The following is a 20,658-nucleotide window of genomic DNA, read 5'->3' as shown; positions in this document are numbered from 1 at the left end:
GTTATGAGTGCATTATGAGGTTATTTTGCAACATAAATTTGCCTTTCTGCTTCTGCTCTAGAATAATTGGGGATTATACGATAAATTTATAAAGTGCCCTTTGAACATGCTCTGCGACTATGTTCTTCCTGGCTTTCCTGCTTCTGCCCTGTGGGACTTATGCCGAGCTGTCTTCCTGGATGCAATGCACCTGGTAAAGAGAGGGAGGGTGGGGCAGCCCAGAAGCATTCTGGGAAAGTGGAAGAATGGGAGCAAATATTTGCTGTAGAAAATGCAGAGTTGATTTTTAGGGAGAACCCAGAGCAGATCCTCCGCAGCAGGTGTCAGTGGCAGAGGGTTTTTCAGACAACAGCTTTTGTTCAGTGTGAACATGCAGCGTGCAGGCCTGGCCCCCAGGAGGGATGTGAACACAGCCCTGAGACCTGCTTCCAGGGGCAGGAGACAAGAATGAGATAAACGCTGCACAAAGAATGGATTTTAATGCAGAAAATCTACCAACAAGGGTGGATTTACAAGCTCACATTACGTAACCCATAGATTCACAGACCATTCCCTATTCATTCATCAAGCAAGCATGTATTAGTGCGTCACAGGCTAAGCACTGTGCGACTAGGGGCCGGAGCTATATCCAAGAACAGGACAGACACAGCTTCCAGCCCTCATGGCCCTGATGCTCTAATGAGAGAGACGGACAATAGGTTCGTTCAAGTGCATTCAGCCTGTAACAAGGATGACACTTCCAGGGTCTGTGGGGGCACAGAGGAGGGACAACCTACCCTGACTTAGGAGATCATGGAAGCCTTCCTGGAGGAAGTGAGAATGGAGGGATGAGCAGAAATTAGCTAGGCCATAGGGGTGAGAGGCGGGATAAGAGGGAAGAGAATTTCAGGCAGACAGGCTGTACCCTCTCTGGGGCATATTTGATGACTAAGGTAAACATGAAGTTATTGCATCTAAATTATAAAAACATATTAAAAAAGAAATTATTTAAATTACTTTTGTTTTTAGAATTGTGTGTTCAGCGTTTATAATCTCCTAGCACATCTATGGCAACCAGAGCAAATAGATAGTCTGTACCAGAGCTTTCAAAGTGTGTGCTGGTTTTCCAGTTCTGGAATGTCTGCAAACTTCTGATGTGACTTTCAGTTCTAAATGTTACATGACTTTCTTTCTTTCTTTCTTTTTTCTTTTAAGTATAGTTGATTTGCAATGTTGTATTAGTTTCAGGTGTATAGCAAAGTGATTTATATATATAAAGTGATTTATATTATATAAAGAATATATATATTCTTTTTCAGATTCTCTTCCATTATAGGTTATTACAATTTGATTTCTTAAAAATAAACTTTTTAAAATTTTAGAAGTTTTAGATTCTTTAATTTTTAACTTTATATTTTGAAATAATTTCAAACTTACAAAAAAGTTGCAAGAAGAGTGCAAAAAAAAGTGCCCATATATTCTTTAACTCTATTCACCAACAGTTAACACTTTGCTACATTTGCTTTATCCATTTCTTTCTATCTACCTATATACCCACACATTACTATCGTTTATTATTATTATTATTATTATTATTATTATTATCTTTGCCAAACAATTTGAGACATCATACCCTTTACCCCTAAATACTTTAGAAGGTATTTCCAGAACTAACAGTGCTACTATGCTACTATCTGATACATAGTGTGTATCCAAATTTCACCATTTGTCCCAATAATGGCCTTTATATTTTTCTGATCCAAAATCCAGTCCAGGTCACACACTGCCTTTAGTTATGGTGTCTCCTTGGGGTCTTTTAACCTGGACTAGTGCCTCAGCCTCTCTTTGACTGCCAGCCAGTGCTATTTTTGCAGAGTACAGATGGACTGTTCTGTAGAATGTCTCTTAATATGGGTTTATTTGATGTTTCTTCATGATGAGATACAGTGGATGCATTTTTAGCAGGTAAGTGATGTTATATCTTTTTCAGGAGATCACATGATTCAATGATGTTACTGTCTTGTTATTGACGATGTTAACTTCTATTTGGTTTTTATTACATTTTAAACTGTAATACAAACCTACACATCCAAATGTGTTTATATCCAAATTTTCATCACAAAGGAGATTAATGGTGAGCTAACCTGCTCTACATTACCTTGTGTGAATGCACACTTCAGTGTTTCGTTTCCCCTGCCATCTCTGTAAATGTATCACTGATTTATAAGATTGTAGCTGTGCATTGGCCTTTCAAAAGGATGGATGTAAGATTGCACCAGTAACAAATTACTGCTTAGCTATGTAAATCAGAATTTTCTTGGTACTGTACAACCAAAACACCATACAAAAGTAAACTGAAATCCTGAGGCTGATTTAAAGTGACAGTGAGCCCCACTGGACAGATTTGGGTTCATCAAAAGAGCCTCGTTGGTCTCAATGCCTGATTTTATATTAATGTGCACTTTAAATTGATAAAATACCCTTTGCTATGTTGTGTATATGTTTTACACATTGGGCTGCTGTACAAGACACTGATTAACACAATAGTTCCCTTGCTTTGGCCATTTGAAAACCACAGCTGTATCCCACCATAGATCCTACATACTGTACAACTGCTTTTGCTCCAACAAACCCAGGGCTCAGGGAATACACCTACATCTATTTTCTAAAGATCATTTCCAATCAGTGTGGTCCCCGGTTGCTCTAAATTGCACAGAAGTTGAGATTTCTTCCTTTTCTTTCTGAAACTTAGTTTTATTTTATGTTACAACATACCAACACAAACATTTTAGGAATGTACCACAGTCTACGCAATCACCTGCTTAGCCACTGACTCACCCACACAGACAACCCAAGCAAAGGACAGTCCTACCTTGGAAAGTATCTAGCTCAGAGGTCTTATTCCACAAACGAGGACACTGGGGTTCAGAGAGGTGTCTTCTGAAGAATGAGAGCTGCTAATGGTAGTCAGAATGCAATTCAGCTCTGCCTGTGACAGAGATTGGGGTGGCTTTCTCTGGCAGATGTGCTCCTGCAGGAGGTGATCAAGCTGTCTTCCCCTATCTCTTGGCCAGGGAGGGTTGTTGGAAGCTGAAGCAGACGTAGCTCCTTAGGTCTGGTTTACTTATCTCACAGTCAGCCATCGTGTTGGAGTCCAGCCAGGTCTTTGGGGGATTCTAGATTTCATAGTAGGTTTTGAAACAGAAGATGGTCTTAATAGAAACACAGGACTCGAGAGGTACAGCTGCCTTAGAAAGCCATTTATAACCGATTTTCACCGAGAAAATGCAGTCTAGGTTCCAAAAGAATTTTGCAAGATCAACCAACGCATCTATAAATTGGAGACCACTTAAAACCCATTCTATTCCATTGAACCATTGCGCATTTCACACGTACACGTACAAGGTAGTACAACAGCTCCTTGGTGCGTGTCATGGGGGATATGGAGAAATTCCGGACATGGTCCCGTGCTCAAGAAGCCTACAATTATCCCGGGGAGATGATACACAGATAGACGAAAAACTTAAAAACAATATAAGGTAATGTTTGAAGACTCGCTCAGGTGAGTGAAAGAGAAAAATGGAGCACCGGAGAAGGAAAACAGTCTGCGATGAGGCTAAACGCGGGGCTTGTAAGTCAAAAGACCTGGATGAAACTGCAGCTTCCCCACTACTTAAGTAGCTGTGTGGCAAGTTACTTATGTTCTCTAAAGACCCTTAGAAAAGCTCCAGGCACTTTTGGTATCCCCAACTTGTTCATTAGTATTACCGTCTCTCAGTCTGAGCGTGAGCTATCATTTTAAGGACGGAGAGGATGTGAGCAGAAGAGCAGGAGAGGGCTTCACAGCAGAGCGACAGAATCGTAATGATTCTCCACGCGAGAAGCTCCGCCAGCTGCTTTTGTAACTCTGCGGGCGTCTCCCAAGCCTGGGCGGAGGCGGCGATGCTGGAAACCTGATTCCACCCACCTCCTACGTCCGCGCTTCTCGGCACCGCCCCCCTAAGCTCCCAGCGCCCGTCCCCAGGGGGCGCTGCCGCCCCGGCGCCTCGGCCGGACCCGGAGCGCGCCCCCGCCGGCCGCCCCGCGCGTGCGCGCCGCCCAGGTGATGAGGGGCGGGGCGGAGAGGCCGGGGGCGGGACGGACGGCGGGGCGGGCCGCGGCGGAGGCGGGGCCAGACCTAGGCCAGGGGCGGGGCCAGACCCAGGCCAGAGGCGGGACCAGCCGCCGCCGTCTCCGTCTCGTTGTCCCGTCGCCCACAGCGCCGGGCAGCCGCCGCGGGAGAAGCGGAAACCGCCGGGTGAGCCGCGCCGGCCGAGAGCGCGCCGAGGAGCCGCGGGGCGGCCCCCGTCCCGCCCAGCCCCTCCGCGCGGCCGCGGCGCCCCCTGTCCCGCGCCTCGCCCCGGCCCCGCCCGAGCTCGCCGCGCGCCCCCGCCCCGGCCCCCCGCCTCCCGAGCGCGCCCACCTGAGCCCGCCCGCGCCCACCTGAGCCGGTGCGCCGGCGCCATGGCGGAGCAGGAGAGCCTGGAGTTCGGGAAGGCGGACTTCGTGCTGATGGACACCGTCTCCATGCCCGAGTTCATGGCCAACCTTCGGCTCAGGTGAGGGCGGAGCGGCCGTGCGCAGTGCCGCGAGCCTGCGCTGTCCCGAGAGGGGGCGCCCTTGCGGCGCGGCCGGATGGGGGGTGTCGGGGGTGCGCCGGGAGCGAGAGATGGAGGGCGGCCGGGGGTCCCCCGAGCTCGGTGGCTGCGCTTTCCCGAGCGAGCACGCCCTGGGGTGCGGCCGCCTTGGAGCGCAAGGGGCGCGCCGAGCTGCAGGGCTGCGCCTTCTGGAGAGGGGGTGGCCTTGGGTGCTGTCCCGACGGGGGAGGGGGGCGTCAGGGCGGAGGCGGCGCTCGGGGCCGGGCCGGCTAGTGCGCGGCCCCAGGTGAGTGCTGTGGGCGCGCCGGCTGACCGAATGGAAACAAAAGTGAAGCGAGAGAAAAACTTTCGGGAGCGTCGTGGCGGCCCCGAGGCCCCGGGAAGACTGGAGGGTTGTTTTGGAGAGAGGCGGGGGTCTCATCGCGGTTTCACACTTGGTCCTTTCCTTTTTCGCTTTCGTCGTCGTCTTTCTTTCTTTCTTTTTTCCTGGCGTGGTTCCATCACGTCATTCAGGATGCTGTGGAGTGATCCCTGAGCTGTCTGTTCCGGGACACTGGCTATTTTTTAGTTACTCTCTAAACGTAATTAGACACGTTTCCAGACATCGAAGAGACTGCTCTGCTTGCCCGTGCCAAGATAAACTGTCTGAATTTGACAAGGCATTCATGGTTTCAGTTTTTTCAAGGAGTTGTGGATGGAGTCCTTGTGTTACTGACATCCTTGAGAATGTAGTCACAGCTCAACGCCCCGGAATGGGCTTCCAGGACGAATTTGTTTTAGAAAGGCTTCTCCAAGGGATTATTTCATTCCTGATAGAGTAATATGTAAGCAGAGCTTTAGTTTGACTTTCTTTAAAGAAAACATTACAGTAAATGGAGTTTCAAAATAACTGCGTTTTGTGTGTGTGTGTGTTTCCTGGAAGTTCTGGCCCCGCTTCTTGTAGGTTTTAAATATCACTCCATAAGCTTATAAGTGAAGATCTTAATCTAGGTTTGGGTGCTTAACTAATCCCACTTCTCAGTATGAATTCCCCTGTTAACTTTAAGAATTTTTAAAAAGTTTTTTAATCTTCGAAATTGCAATCCCCATAGACGCCATCTGCTCACAGCCAGGCTTCATTATGTCCTAGAGTAAGGAGCAGAGGGGCACAGACTGGAGTTCTACACCCGCCTACCACAAACGACTTTGAGCCAGTCTGTGTGAGTTTCCTAATTTGTAAAATAATGATCTCCAAGATTTTTCTACACTTACATTCTTTTTTTTGCTTTCACGTGTTGACTTAAAAAAATATACATGCACAATGTGAGAGTTGCGAGTTAAGTTTTATTTGGGGCAAAATGAGGACTGCAGCCTGGGAGACAGCGTTTCAGATAGCTCTGAGAAACTGCTCCAAGGAGGCATGGGGAGGAGCCAGGATATATAGGAGTTTTGCAACAAAGAGCAGGTAATTGGGAATATCAAAAGAGTATTGTTAAATAAAGAAAACCAGATATGTCAAGTTAAGGAATTTAGCGCTTTTCTAGGTACGGGAAGATGCAAGAGTCTGGGCTCACTAAAATCATTCCTTCCATATGCACCTCAGCTGTCTTGGGGCCAGTATCCTGTACTTTCACATCCTGAGTTTCCTCAGGGCTCCCCACAGGGAGTGGCTGCAGTCTGAGGCCTGCTAGATGGCAGGTATTCTTTTCAGCCCCGAGTTTCCTCAGGGCTCACCAGCCCACGTTGGAAGGCTACAATCATTGATGACTGTGACATCCTTTGTTTATTGATACGGCAAGAAATATTCTGCTTATAATTATTTCATTCCATTTATAACTATTCCATTTATTGCAAAGTCTTGTGAGGCTTGACTCTAAAGAAAGGTTATTAAAGTGAGCCTAACTTAGCTCAGAACAGAACTTTGCACAGAAGAGATCTTTGCAATTTTTATTTTTTTATTTATTTTATTGGCTGTGTTGGGTCCTTTTTGCTGTGCACGGGCTCTCTTTTAGTTGCGGCGAGCAGGGGCTACTCTTCGTTGTGGTGCGTGGGCTCCTCATTGCCGTGGCTTCTCTTGTTGCAGAGCACGGGCTCTAGGTGCGTGGGCTTCAGTAGTTGCAGCACATGGGCTCAATAGTTGTGGCTCACGGGCTCTAAAGCTCAGGCTCAGTAGTTGTTGCGCACGGGCTTAGTTGCTCCGTGGCATGTGGAATCTTCCCTGGGGCAGGCCTTGAACCTGTGTTCCCTGCATTGGCAGGCGGATTCTTAACCACTGCGCCACCTGGGAAGCCCCGAGATCTTTGCAATTTAATTCTGCATAATTCTGGGTACTCTAGGAGGTAAGGTGGGAAGGTCCAAAGAACTATCAGATGTGTCCTTACCTCTCAAAGACGTGGCGTGTTAATGAAGAGAAGGGCAAGGTGAAAATTCCTACTCATTTCAATAACAGGTCAAGAAAACAGCGAAGAGTTAAGCTTTGTAGAGCTTAGATGATTCTTTCCCAAGTAATTGTACAACCTAATTGTTCTGGAAGTTCAGCAGAGGGAGAGATGCCTTAGGCTGGCTAGAAACACCACCTAGAGGAGAGGGGCTGAGAGGAGTTGCAGAGGACGGTAGGCTCTGTGTAGGTGGAGAACATTCCAGGTGGATAAAGTGGCCGAGCAGAGGAGTGGAGGTTTAAAAGCTGACTCTGGGTGCTAGTGAGTACACTAAGTTGTCCGGAGGGGAAGGAGTGGATGTTGGGGAGTTGTGGAAGGAATCGCCAGCTCTCATCACTTAGGTCTACCTTTATTCCCAATCACCAGGTCAGCCAAGATTCGGGTGTTGTGTGTGTCTCACCTGTGTGTGTACTCCACTCTGCGAATTGGCTGCAATTCTCCGCGCACAGATTCAGTGATTGTTTATGATTTGCTCATAAGTTGGGAGGAGTTGGTTCCTGGGAGCCTTTACAAAGGCTAGCAGTGCCCTGGCCTCCTGCCCAGCTGTGAATCCTGATGACCCAGGGGGAAAGCAGGTGTCTCTCTAATAGTTTGAATTTCCTGTCACCCTGATGTTCCTCCAGACTATTCCAGTGTTTAGCTGGATGAGCTACTGGGCTCATGCTCTTGTGACCCTTGGATATCTGTGTCCCTCTGCAGAAGGGGACCCGAAACCCACAGTAGATCCAGGTGCTATCACGCCATGCAGTGTTCTCATCTCCCGGAATACGGGTGGTTGGTCCATACTGCGTGTGTTTTTATGGTTGCACAGAGGCGAAATCTGAGTGTATTCCATCTCACAGTGGCTGTGTGTGCACGTGCCCTGCCATCCCCTCCGTCCCCAAACTGCAGCTTCTATCACTCCCGTCTGGAAGGTCCTGTCCTCTACTGTCTTTCCAGCTCTTCTGCAGGACCCCTTTCCTTCATTTACGGCCTGTGACATGCATTTAGGCACTTACAGCCACAGTTGTTTCAGGGGTCTGTGTCACCCAAACCGAATTTTAATTTTCCCGACAGTGACAGTCGTTGTGACATTTTATGTCGAGAAAGAAAAAAAGGAATGCTTCGGTTACTTTTTTTTTTTAAGCTTTTGTGACATTGTCCATTTAGAATTATCTTCTTATTTTGCTGCTAGTCTGGCTTTCTTTTCCCCTCTTGGGTAAAAGCTTTATTTTTAGATATCTGCTACAACCGATGTCCCTTTCCCCTTACTGTTGTTATTTTTAAAAATGGATGTAGGCATGTGTCTCTGCACGGGGGTCTGGATGAGGTGAGACTCGGGGTGATGTGGGTTAGTGTGGGTTAGTGTATCTGAGAAGATGTTTCAGTTTGTATTTTGTTACCCTTGTACCAAAAACTAGTAGTATCTTGAGGGCTGCCTTCTCTCCCTCCCAGGAGTCTCTTGCTAGGAGAGATTTGTTCTATTTATTTGCTTTTCCTTTTGGTGGAGGCAGAGGTGTCGGTGGTTTTGGTGGTGGTGGAAAGCCCCTCAGTCGACTTCCAAGGGTCTGATCCAGGAGTAAGATGCCTGCACAAGCACCTCCTGCCTTCATGGTCAGGCCTGGTTCCTGACAACCACCCGCTTGGCCACTTGAAGGCCCAGCCTTGGCATCCCCACCATTGTCTACTTTCTTCGTAGCCACTTCCTTTTTGGAGCCTTTGATTCCTTTTCTCGTTGCTTGGGCCATTCTTGGACTTGAGTTCTAACAAAATTCACCTCAAGTCTGCACCCTCTCTTGCAGGGAGAGCCCTGCCTCGCCCAGCCATGCGAAGCGTCTGGTCCTCACTCTGTTCTTACTCACCACTTAGCCATCCTTGAGGAAGGAGGGATACAGCCTGCTGTTCCCAAGGGCAGTGGCCCTGAGACATGTGCTTTTCGTGTCACAGGGTGAGGAAACCCACCTTAGGCTTCCAGTTTCTAACTTTGTTGGTGGTGGTTCCTGTTTTGAGAATTAGGCATCTGCTCAGCTTGATGTCTTTTCTCTTTGGAAGTTTAATTTGTCCTCTTTTCTTACTGCTTTTTCTCTTCCATAAAAGCCAGCAATTTGAAGCACTGTGTTTACCAAAGCTACAGGCAACGTCTCACCTTTAACCTGACACAATGTGTCTTTTATACCTTTGCTTAGACCAGGCTTTCCTCAGTCTTGGTGCTGTGGGTAGTGGGGCTGCATCATGCTTCGTTGTGGGGGCTGTCCTGTGTGTTGTGAGACATTTAGCATCCCTGGCCTCTACCCACCAGATGCCAGGAGTACCGTTCCCCTCCGGTATGACAACCAAAAGTGTTTCCAAATGTTGCCAAACGTCCCCTGGGGGAGGGGGCAGCATTGTCCCCAGTTGAGAACCACTGGCCTCGGTTGTTCTCACTCCCTGGAATGTCCTCCCCCTACTCTCTGCCCTCATTCCCTGCCTGTCAGACTCCGGCTTGTCCTGCGAGACCAGTTCTGAGAAGTCTTTCCCAACCCTCCAAGGCAAGGGTTAACCATACCCTCACCTGTGCTCCCAGGATATGTGGGCATGTGATCATAACTGTCAGTGACGATTTATCATGTTGTGTTGTTGTTTTCTGCATGCCCACATTCCCACCAAATTGTGCGATTCCCCAAAGCCAGAGAGCCTGTCCAGGAGTGGACCCAGGTTGTGTGGTCCTTTGAAACTTATTACAGTTGGGGAGGGGGAAACCATCTCTAAGAAAAAGAGTATAACTTATGAATGTCAAATTATTTACACGGTTTTGGAAGGGCAAGCGCAGGTGAGTGGCTGTGAAGCAAACCCACCTGTAGCCCTTCTGCATTTCCTGTCATGCTCCAGAATTGGGCACCTGTGTGTTCAGTACATTTTAAAATGAGTGAACTGGAAATTCCCTGGCAGTCCAGTGGTCAGGACTCCACGTTTTCGCTGCCGAGGGCCTGGGTTCGATCCCTGGTCAGGGAGCTGATATCCCACAAGCCATGCAGTGCGGCCAAAAAATTTTTTTTAAAAATTAAAAATAAAGTGAGTGAACTAAGCCGTCAAATGTTGGCTGGTCATTCTTCAGCCCATGGAATTCTTCACTTAAAAAATGGACACAGTCATCTCAAAATACTGTACTTATTTTAATACAACTTCAGTGGGGGGGTGGGGAAGTAGGAGCGATGAGTTGTAGAATTAGTAAAAAGGCAATGAGCAGGCACTTGAACACACAAACATACACTCTCTCTCTCTCACTTGCTGCACAACCTCTGTACTCTTTCTGCGGCTGTTTGATCACTTGGAAAATTAGATAGGACAGAGGGTCCCTCTTGCTCACTGGGGCAAAACCTTAGATACCGCAGTGGTCCTCTAGTACGTGTCAATCTGTGATTGGTTCAGAGCTCTCCTTCAAAGTAGCTGTAGTTAGATTCATAGGAGAGGTGCATGGCACACTAAATCTTTTTGGCTTGCATGTGAAATTCTTTGGCAACCACTTTTAGAGGCCTTCGGAAAAGGACAGTTTGCTCTGGGCCTGTTTTGCACATTGGCTTCATATTGGGACAAAAAAATGAGAATTTGGGTTTCGGAGCTGCCATTTGGAGTGAATCACCCTGCCGTCTTGTTTCCTTTCCTCCTCCGTGACAGATTTCCAAGACTATTTTTATTCGGGGTCATTTGTTGACCCTGGAGACTTCTGCTGAATTTAGCTCCCAAACGGAGCCAGATGTGGGTGGAATCAAGTGCTCAGAAGCTGCTACTGGTGCGTTTCATCGCGGGTTCTGAAGGGTTCCACTTCCACCTTAAAGAGAGGAGCACTGACTTTTTGCTTAACTTGGAGATGAAAATGATGAACTTGGTATAGATAGAAGTGTGTTTGTTTAATGACTCAAGTGTAAGTTGTCAGCGTTGTGAATTATCCTAATGTGGAGAACTGTTTGCTGACATTTTCACCTAAGTCTGGGCCAGCTCAGCAAAAAAGGACCAGATCTCAAGGATAGGCCTCGTTTTATGATAACTCTCTGGCATCCCTTGCTGTGTTGCTGTTGGGGGCTGGGTTGGGTCATGTGTCATTGCCAAGCCCATCTAGCGGGATCTGCTGTCAACAGTGGCTCCAGCCCCACTGGGTAGGTTACTTGGTGATGGGCCTTATGGACGTGGCCTATCAAAAAGTCAACTAGATTCAGGGATGGGTTCAGAGGGTAACAGCAGTTTTAAATATACATTGCAAGGCTCTGACAGTTTTATTTCCTATGGGATGCAGGCTCCCTTCAGTTCAAATGCTTTGTAATTACTGGGCAGATAGATCTCTTAATAGTGTTTCCCACACTTTAGTTTTGGGGATTTATAGGAAGAAGAAAGGGGAGCACATCCTTGCATCATAGAGCAGTGGAAAGAGCACAGGCTTCGAGATCTGACTGACCAAGTTCAAATCCCAGCCTCACGTTCACTCTTTTTATTTAGCATTATGCCTTAGGGTGAGTTAACTTCCCTAAGCCTCGGTTTCTTTATATACGTAAAATGATCGTCTCTTAGGGTTATTGGGGTGAAATCACATGATGTGTAAAAAGTGCCTGGTCAGTGCTTGGCACATAATTCCCTCTCAACCAACGTTAACTCTGTTTCCAAATCCTTCCCAAATGGCCTCGCCTCCCTGCCCTGAACCTGTAACTGCTGAAGGGCTAGCTAATCTCACCTCTTCCTTCCTTGCAAAGACAGAATCATTCATTTTGGCTTTATTTGGGGGGCAAGAATGAAAAGTGCTCTAGAAGGGGTTGGGGTTAGCCAGTGAAGAGAGCAAAAACATTGGAGATGAATAGATCTGGACCATAATCCTGTCTCTGTCCACTCTGCCACCCACGTGGCCTTGGGCAAGTTGGTTAGCCTCCCTGAGCCTCGGTTTCTTCATCTGTAAAGACGAAGGTGTTACTGTGAAGATTAAATTCTACCACCTGTAAGACACCCAGCATGGTACCCGTAGCATAGTAGATAGATGCTCAGCAGATGGTCCTCTGTCTCTCCTCTCCATTTCCCTCTCAGTGCAGCCCTGTGGACCAAGTGTCCTTGCTGGTCCCAACTCTCTGCATGACTGTCACACTCATAACCCTGTTCCCTCCAGGGTTACCACTATTTGGTTCCTGAAAATTGTTTTAAACTTTTTGGCAGAGGAGATCTGCTGTTCATATTATTCATAAATATTCCAAAATATTTTAGTCTTCATGTTTACTGTTCTCTGCTTTCATGAAGATTGGTGGCATTGGTGCCTGAAGTCCCCAGGCACTATAGATGGGTGATTAACTTTAAGTATAGTCTTAAAAAAAATAAATCTCTAACTTATTTAACTACAGACCTTATGTATTTTTAGTATAATCTCCTGGCTTTAAAGCTGGCAACTGCTTGAATTCCTGTTGTGTGCTTATCACTGTGTTGGGCACTTTGGTGGGGCTTACTTTTTAAAAAGTCATTCGTTGGGGGATAGCTTAATTGGGGGTAAAAGATACCTTAATAAGTAGATCAATGTCAAGTAGAATGTGATTGAGCCAAAATGAATATTGCAGACAACCAATTATTTTAAGGGCTTCCGAAAGAGAAGGAACCAGTGAACCAGATTTTTAAAAAACAGAACTGATGACAGTGTAATGAAGAGTTGTATATACGTTATGTACTAGAGTTCTCAGGGAATTCAGAGAAAGAGAAAATGGGATTGGGAGTAGGTGGGCAGTGCTCTGTGGAAGAGGTAGAACGTGAGCAGACCCTTGTTGGAAGAAGAGAGAATCTCTCATCGGGATACCCCTTTCCCCTGGGCCCCAACATCGAGCCCTCCTCTCTGCTCGTTCTCCACCCACTCCCAGCACCGGTGGGCTGGCCATGCTGCCCGCCAGCTTCCACAGCACAAAAACATCCCCCATACCCACTGTAGGTACCTTTTTCACTCCTGTTTTACGCTGCCCCAAATTCTCCCACCTAGAGACTGAAGTCAGGCTGATGAGAATCCACTTCCAAAGTCAAATACTTCCAATGCAGCCCAGGCACGTGAGGGTAGATTTACTGGGTCCTTGCTGTCTCATGCCTCGATGAGGTCAGTTAGAAGGAGGGACTGGGGATTTCATTTCTGAGTAATAATTTTGCAGCATGTCGCCATAAGGGATGATGCAGACGTGGGATGGAGGATTGAACTGTGGTGGTAGGGATGGGCCGGAGATAGTGTGGGCCCGGTTTATTCTCGGGGAGGCAGGCTCTGATGACAGGGTGGGTGCCAGAGAAAAACTTGGCTCAGTTATACAATTTGTGGCTTCTCTTTGGGCCTAGAAGAGGAAATGGAAGAAATTTTTTTTTCTTCCTTTATTTTATGCCTAATTACAGAACTTCTAAGACTCAGCACCCAGACTGTGGGGCGAATACCATGGTTATCCCGTTGTGGGTTGGAGACATACGTGAGCCAGCCTGTGACTCTAATCCTGGCTTTCAGCGTTTCTTGGTGAAATAGAATGGTCCACTTTTGGAAAGTCGACCATTTTAAAGTAAAGAGTTCTGAGGAGTGACTTTAATTGATGGAGAAGGAATTCGAGAGCCTCAACGGGTTGCTTTTTGATACTCTGCCCATCTTCCCGTCTCCGTGTCTCAGCCTCACCCCGGACGATAACGCCAGTTTGTATTCCAGACACAGCCGCTCGCGCGAGGGTAGTTACTACTTTGTGTCTCAATGAGACCATCTTCATTCTCCCCGCATTTCTGCCCCTTGGTGCACAGTATGGAAATGGATTTCGCTTTAGTGAGCTTAAAGCATTAATTCCAGTAAAGCTATGTTGCTTTAACAAAAAGATCGTGTACTGCTGAACATAGCATTTTCCGAAAAAGACACAGGCCAATTCAAGGTTCTATTAAAAAAACAAAAACACTTCTGGAATAGATGGGAAAATGCATCAAGAAACAAACCCAACTTTGCTTTCATTCCTCCTCTCCATTTACCTCCCACAGTCATCTTACTAAGACTTGGGGGGAAGAAATCACCACTTACATACAGCAGGGTCCCATAAGCGCTAGAAGCCAATGAATTAGTCAAAAAATGGCTTCGTCTAAAACAATGAAGCAAACACCAAGAGCAGTTCGAACAGTTTTTCCCCCCTGACCACAAAGTCTGCTTTGAGTAATTTGTACAATAGAGGATCATCCGTAGTGGGGTCAGGGCGATCCCGAAGGGCTCCGTCTCAAACCGCTGCTTTGTGTTCAGTATAAAGTCGAGAAAAATTGCATAGTCAATTAAAAAAAAAAAAGTCAAACTCCATTAAAAAAAAAAAAACCTTACTTTTATTTTGGATCAGCCTAAAATCAGTTATGTTTCAGTTTTGACTTTCATGGGCATCTTGGTCATTTAAAATTTATGAAAAGAATAGTCTTTTGATCATGAGATTGAGTTAACCTGATTCTGCCATCCTAGCCTATGTTACTTGTCATTAAGTAGAAAACCTTTTTTTTTTTAAAAAAATCCTCAAAACAACAAATCTCTAGAGTAGTTTATGTGTCAGTAAGTACAACTCGGAGGAGTTGTTCTTTATTGCATTTTCAGCCCATGCTGTCAATACGTGTTTGTGTCCAACCTCTAGTCTCTAAGTCCCGAGGGCAACTTTCCCTTCATCTCCAAAGGCTTATTTCCAGGCCTTACGAACAAAATGTTTCCACTTTTATCAGTGAATGAATAAATGACTGCATAATATTTCCACATCTTTGATTCCTGCCCAAACTATGTGTTTTCCGTATCTTATGTATTGGTTTTTGCATATTTAAATAATCTAATTTTTCTGTTGTTACTCCAGTCTTTGGGAGGAGAGGAAAATAAAACTACCATTACTCTTGGGGAAGAAAAAAAAGCCTTACAATGTATTTGGGGTCCTTGTGAAATGATAGACATCTTTTTTCTCTTCAAAGACTTGTAGAAGTCAGTCACGTGGAGTATGTCATCCTGTAACAAGGGGGAGACATACTTGAGTGGTTCTGTAATCTGGTGGTGTCGCTTACCTTAGCAAGTTGATCACATTTTTACTAGCATCAGAATGACTTTACATAACCTGGTATCATTTGTTGAGTGTCTCTAAAGGGATATGCTTTTTCACACAGCAAATCCAGTGACTCAGATCACATAGATTGGTGCTCTTTAGTGTGCATTCTGTGGTGTCCCAGGCCTCGGACATGCCTGAGAAGCCGTCTTGGATGCCAGGTAGGGGTGGAGTAGGGCTTCAATCCCTCTCCTTTCAACACAGCAGCTCTGCATCTACATAGTGGGGTTCCAAGGAATTTTTTTTCTTGATGCGCTAATTTTTGTTTTTAATTCACTTTTTCATTGAAGTATAGTTGATGTACAATATTCTTTTAGTTTCAGGTATACCACACAGTGATTCAATATTTTTATAGATTATACTCCTTTTAAAGTTATTACAAAATCATGGCTAGATTTCCCTGTGCTGTGCAGTGTATCCTTGTTGCTTATTTATTTTATACATAGTAGTTAGTATCTCTTTTTCTTTTTAATTTATTGGCTGCATTGGGTCTTCATTGCTTCTAGAGGGCTTTCTGTAGTTGTGGCGAATGAGGGCTACTCTTCAATGCTGCTTCTTATTGTGGTGGCATCTCTTGTTGCGGAGCACGGACTCAAGGTGCATGGGCTTCAGTAGTTGTGGTGCGTAGACTCAGTAGTTGTGGTTCAAGGGCTCTAGAGCACAGGCTCGGTAGTTGTGGTGCACGGGCTTAGTTGCTCCGTGGCATGTGGAATTTTCTGCGACTAGGGCTCAAACCTGTGTCCCCTGCATTGGCAGGTGGGTTCTTAACCACTGCATCACCAGGGAAGCCCAGTAGTTAGTACCTCTTAATCCCTACCCCTGTCATGCCCTTCGCCTTTTCCCTAACCACTAGTTTGTTCTCTGTCTGTGACCAAGGAATTTTTTGTTTGAGAAGAAATGCTATCACATTGATAAACCAGTTTGAAAACCACTGTTCTAGGTGGTGGTTTTCCAGGTGCCTTTTAGCCTTGCAACCACCCACATGCATACACACAAAATTAGCAGTATTTCCAACCAAAATGATTTTAAACAGTTGCGGTGTGGTATGATATAATGAGCAAAGGAAATATTTCAGTTATCCACACTTAAACATGGCTCTACTATGTATACTGTATGACGTAAACAATGTACTTTGGTTCTCTGAGCCTCTACTGCCTGGTTTTAAAATGGGACTGATCCGTACATTGCAAGGTTATCTCATAAAATGAGATCGTAGATGGGTTGTTTATTGTTCTGAACATATCAAGGGTACTCAAATGCTAATGCTCTCTCATTTTTGTTTCCTTAAACAGAATGTAAGGAATGTAATTTAACTTTTTTCCTAGAGGACTTAGTGATGATCATAGTTGTGAACAAGTGTTTTCATACCTCTGGGGTTTATTGAGATGTTTGTGATGTTTTGTTCTACACCAAACTAATCTGAACAAGTTAACATTTTAGAATATACGGTTGTTTGTGTAGTTTCTCTTAGTGTGCCTCCCTATGAATTCTCTGTCCCCCTCCTTTTTTTTTTTTTAGTTTTAGTTTTTTTGGGTTTCTTTTTTTTTTTTAATATTTATTTATTTGGTTGCACCAGGTCTTACTTGTGGCCGGTGGGCTCCTTAGTTGTGGCTCACCAGCTCGTTAGTTGTGGTATGCGATATCTTCGTTTCGGCGTGCATGTGGTGTCTAGTTCCCTGACCAGGGATCGAACCTTGGCGCCCTGCATTGGGAGCGCAGGTGTCTTAACCACTGCACCACCAGGGAGGTCCTCTCTGTCCCCTCTTAATCTGCAAATCTGACCTGCTCTGCGACTAGCTCATGGAAAGGCATAGAAAGAGGAGTTAACGAGTTCTAATGTAGAAGACCGAGGGGTTGCCCTGGGTGTTTCAGTTGTGGGGCACAAGTTTTGAGACGTCTGTTTTTTATCTTCTCTGCTCAGAGGTATTTTTTGATTGCTTTGGTGTGTGAAGCCAAGGCTGAGTTCTGAATCACAGGCAAGGTGCTACTCTGAAACTTACTCCTGCCCTTGGTATTTGAATTATTTGTGTGGTTGAACAAACTAATGCATGCTGCATGGAGTTTCCATGCTACATGCACTTTAGGATTGCTTGTTGATTTGCGGGAGGCAGCAGCTGTTGGCAGAATCGTTACCATTTGCAGGTCTGCCTCCTGGGTTCCTGGTTTATCTGAACTCTTTACTGAAAAGAAACCTATTCTCTAACTTCCTCATTTATCCTAGGCTGGTGAATTCTCCAATTTGGCTTTGTATTCGAATCACCCAGCTCTTAAAATATCCAGATTCCCAGGACTCTGCCTCCCAGAAACTGATTTATGAAGCCTCATTAATGCCCAGGTGATTCTCATGTGCAACCACGTTAGGGACCACGAGCCTAGGCCGCTGGTGTTTCATCCGCAGCTGTGTTCTGTTGAAGCTATATGGGCTGTGAACTGACTGGTATAGTAACAAATGTATCCTAACTTATCCAGATAATCAGTGTTCTTAGTTCTGTTGTGATTACTAAATCAATTTATTTGATAGTCACCCTTTTTTTTTCTTCTTTTTCTGGCTGCACGGCATGTGGTATCTTCCCCCACCAGGGATCGAACCGGTGCCCCCTGCAGTGGAAGCGCAGTCTTAACCACTGGACCACCAGGGAAGTGCCGATAGTCACATTTTAGTCTTCACCCTTACAGCACGTTTTCTTTCACCCTGTGGTTATGGGTGTCCAGTTTTAGCATACTGTATATTACTTTTCTGTTACCAGATTCCCCATACCAAAAAAAGTGTAATCATACCATTCTTGTTAACACCCTGATATATTTCCTTATAATATTTTATACATATATAAATGTATATATTTTAAAATTTGGAATCTTCCTGTTTAAACAAGATATACTTTTGTAAATAGTTTTCTCATATAATGATGTAGTGTCCTCAGCATTTTTTCCATGTCCTTAAGTTGTCATTGAAACTATGAACGCAGACATCGTCCTCATTCTTTTCTGGGTATGGGGCAACCCAGACAGACATGGTTTCTTCTCCCATAGAGCTGATAGACCAGCTGGGGAGACATACAAAACTGGTAAACAACAGAAGAATAATTACAGGGAGTAATAAGTGCTGTGAAGGAATGAGCAGGGTTCCTTCCCAGGGCAAGTGGCAGTGGTGTGTGTTCACGCCACAGAGAAGGCATTTTATGAGGAAGCTGACTTCAAGTGCGATCAGGAGGATGAGGAATGTGTGTGTAGGGGAGGCAGGTGTCGGGTAGGGAAGTCAAATAGGGAAGGGTGGTTCAGGCCAGGCAGAATGAGTCACTAGAGAGGGAGAGAGCGAGGTATTGACAAACAGATGAACCTGTGGTTTGTTTCAGAAACTGAAGGGAATTCGGTGAGGCTGGAGTCTCTGGACAGAGTGGGGCCAGGTGACAGTGGAGCGCTGGTCGGGACCGCACTTTGCAAAGGGCCTTGGGAATGAAGGGCTCAGACTTTAAGTGCACTGGAAAACATTGAAGGGTTTTCCACATCTTGCAGTCACTTCAGGTTGATAGCATGCTTTTAAGTATCTGAGTTCAGCTGCCAAAACTCCCCAGGTCTGGTGGTTGTTTTGAATGTTTGTTATTGTCAAATTGGTGAATGGAGTGCGGAGTTGGCAATTGCTTTCTACATTTTTCCTTCGGCAATAGTAAACACACATACAGTTCTGTCTTGATCCGTCGTATAACAAAGCTTTCTTGGAATAGGCAGCCCAAAAGCAGTGTTTTGTTGATTTGAAGTCAATCTCAATAATGACTGAGAGGCTACAGCTGATTTTCAGGAGCTACTTTTTCTGATTTTATGCTTCAAGCACTAGAAGGATTCTGAGCCATGAATTCCCTGATGAAATCTGTCTGAGTTGTAGAATTTTAATGCCAGAAGGGAACCTGGAGGTTATCTCCCTGATGTACAGATGCATAAAGTTAGGAACACGGAAATTATGTGATTTTTTTTTTCCAGGATTCTTCAGTAGTCTAGTGGCACAGTTATTCCTGGAGCAAAAATCTCTGATTGTCCTATCTCTGTATTTGTTCTTCTGCTTCTCTCTTCTTTACTTGCCATTGCTTCCCAATCAAGTAGCTGTTCTTTAATTTCCTTTTTCATTCCCCACTTAAAACAAACTTACTTAAAAAGATCTGAGCAGGTTGAAACAATGAAAAAGCTAACAATGTAAATATGAAGTACATCTCTAGTTCTCTTACTGAAGGGCAACAATACAAATACAAAATAACATTTTAGGAATGCCGCAGATGAGGGTTTTAGGAGCCTGTGGCTGCCGCAGCACCACCTGGGCTCTACTGAGAGAAAAAGGGGACTTGGAAGTTCTACTCTGGCTCATCCACCTCCCCTGGAGCGGTGTGTAGTTGTCACCGCTTCTTATCAGTTAAAATGCTGTTGGCTTCAGTGAAAAGAAAACCTGACCAAACCGGCTTACACAGAAAGGAAACACATTATCTCACACAACTAGAAGTCAGTGATAAGAGAGGCTCTGGACTAGTCCTTAAGGGCTCTGGCTCCACTGGTGTGTGATTATCTCAGCCTTGTCCTTCTAGTGCTCGTTTCATCCTCACGCTGATTGAAGATCGTGACAGTAGTTCTGTGCATCTCATCCAGACACAGTACCCTCCAAAGGAAGAGGCTTGTCTTTGCTTCTTTCTTAGGAAGTCCGTAGAAGACTTCCTTGTGTTTCATTGGTCCACATTTGCTCACATGCAAATTACTAAACCCATCACTAGTTCTGAGGAATGTGGTTTTCATGATTGATTTAGAATGCACACGGTTATGTGGAAGGAAGTAGATACCAAAACAAAATTAGCTTCTTTTGAGGAGAAATGGATTTTAGGGGGGAGAATAGGATATGAAATAGGCAACCAACAGTGCTTACTCTGTACGCTTTTATAAGCTGTGTAGACAGAATGATGTTAATTCAGAAAAGACTACTCAGTGTGATGAGGGCACACAAAACCATGTCATTATGAAACTGTCATTTAAAAATGACTGAAGGAGACATGGAAGCAGCCTAAATGTCCATCAGTGGATGAATGGAAAAGAAGATGTGGTACATATATACAATGGAATATTACTCAGCCATAAAAAAGAATGAAATAATGCCATTGCAGTGATATGGATGGACCTAAAGTTTGCCATACTGAGTGAAGTAAGTCAGAGAGAGAAAGACAAATATCATATGATGTCACTTATATGCGGAATCTAAAAAAAATGGTACAAATGAACTTATTTACAAAAGAGAAATAGAGTCACAGATACACAAAACAAAGTTATAATTATCAAGGGGGGAGGGGGTGATAAGATTGGGATTGAAACACTACTATATATAAAATAGATAACTAATAAGAACCTACTGTGCAGCACAGGGAACTCTACTCAATATTCTGTAATGACCTATGTGGGAAAAGACTCTTAAAAAGAGTGGATGTATGTATATGTATAACTGAGTCACTTTGCTGTACAGCAGAAACTAACACAACATTGTAAATCAACTATACTCCAATAAAAATTTAAAAATAAAATAAAATGAAGGAGGAAGACAGAGGACGTAATGACTTTGGC

At 45.0% G+C, this 20,658-nt stretch overlaps 1 protein-coding gene across 3 annotated transcripts in view; it reads left to right on the top strand.

Moving 5' to 3' along the window:
* The first annotated feature begins 4,227 nt into the window (after positions 1 to 4,227).
* MYO1D (myosin ID) overlaps positions 4,228 to 20,658 on the top strand; it is a 324,249-nt gene continuing 307,818 nt past the window's right edge. Inside the window, exon 1 of one of the 3 annotated variants that reach the window (XM_057715028.1) lies at positions 4,228 to 4,577. In XM_057715028.1, coding sequence (XP_057571011.1) covers positions 4,483 to 4,577 — 95 coding nt within the window. In that variant the 5' untranslated portion in view covers positions 4,228 to 4,482. The remainder of the gene's footprint in view (positions 4,578 to 20,658) is intronic. The other 2 variants (XM_057715029.1, XM_057715027.1) reach the window with 2 other exon arrangements.

This window comes from Hippopotamus amphibius, chromosome 17, assembly GCF_030028045.1.
Source record: "Hippopotamus amphibius kiboko isolate mHipAmp2 chromosome 17, mHipAmp2.hap2, whole genome shotgun sequence".
Lineage (NCBI taxonomy): Eukaryota > Metazoa > Chordata > Mammalia > Artiodactyla > Hippopotamidae > Hippopotamus > Hippopotamus amphibius.
The sequence above is the reverse complement of the archived record's forward strand: the minus strand, read 5'-3'. Positions and strand labels throughout refer to the sequence as shown.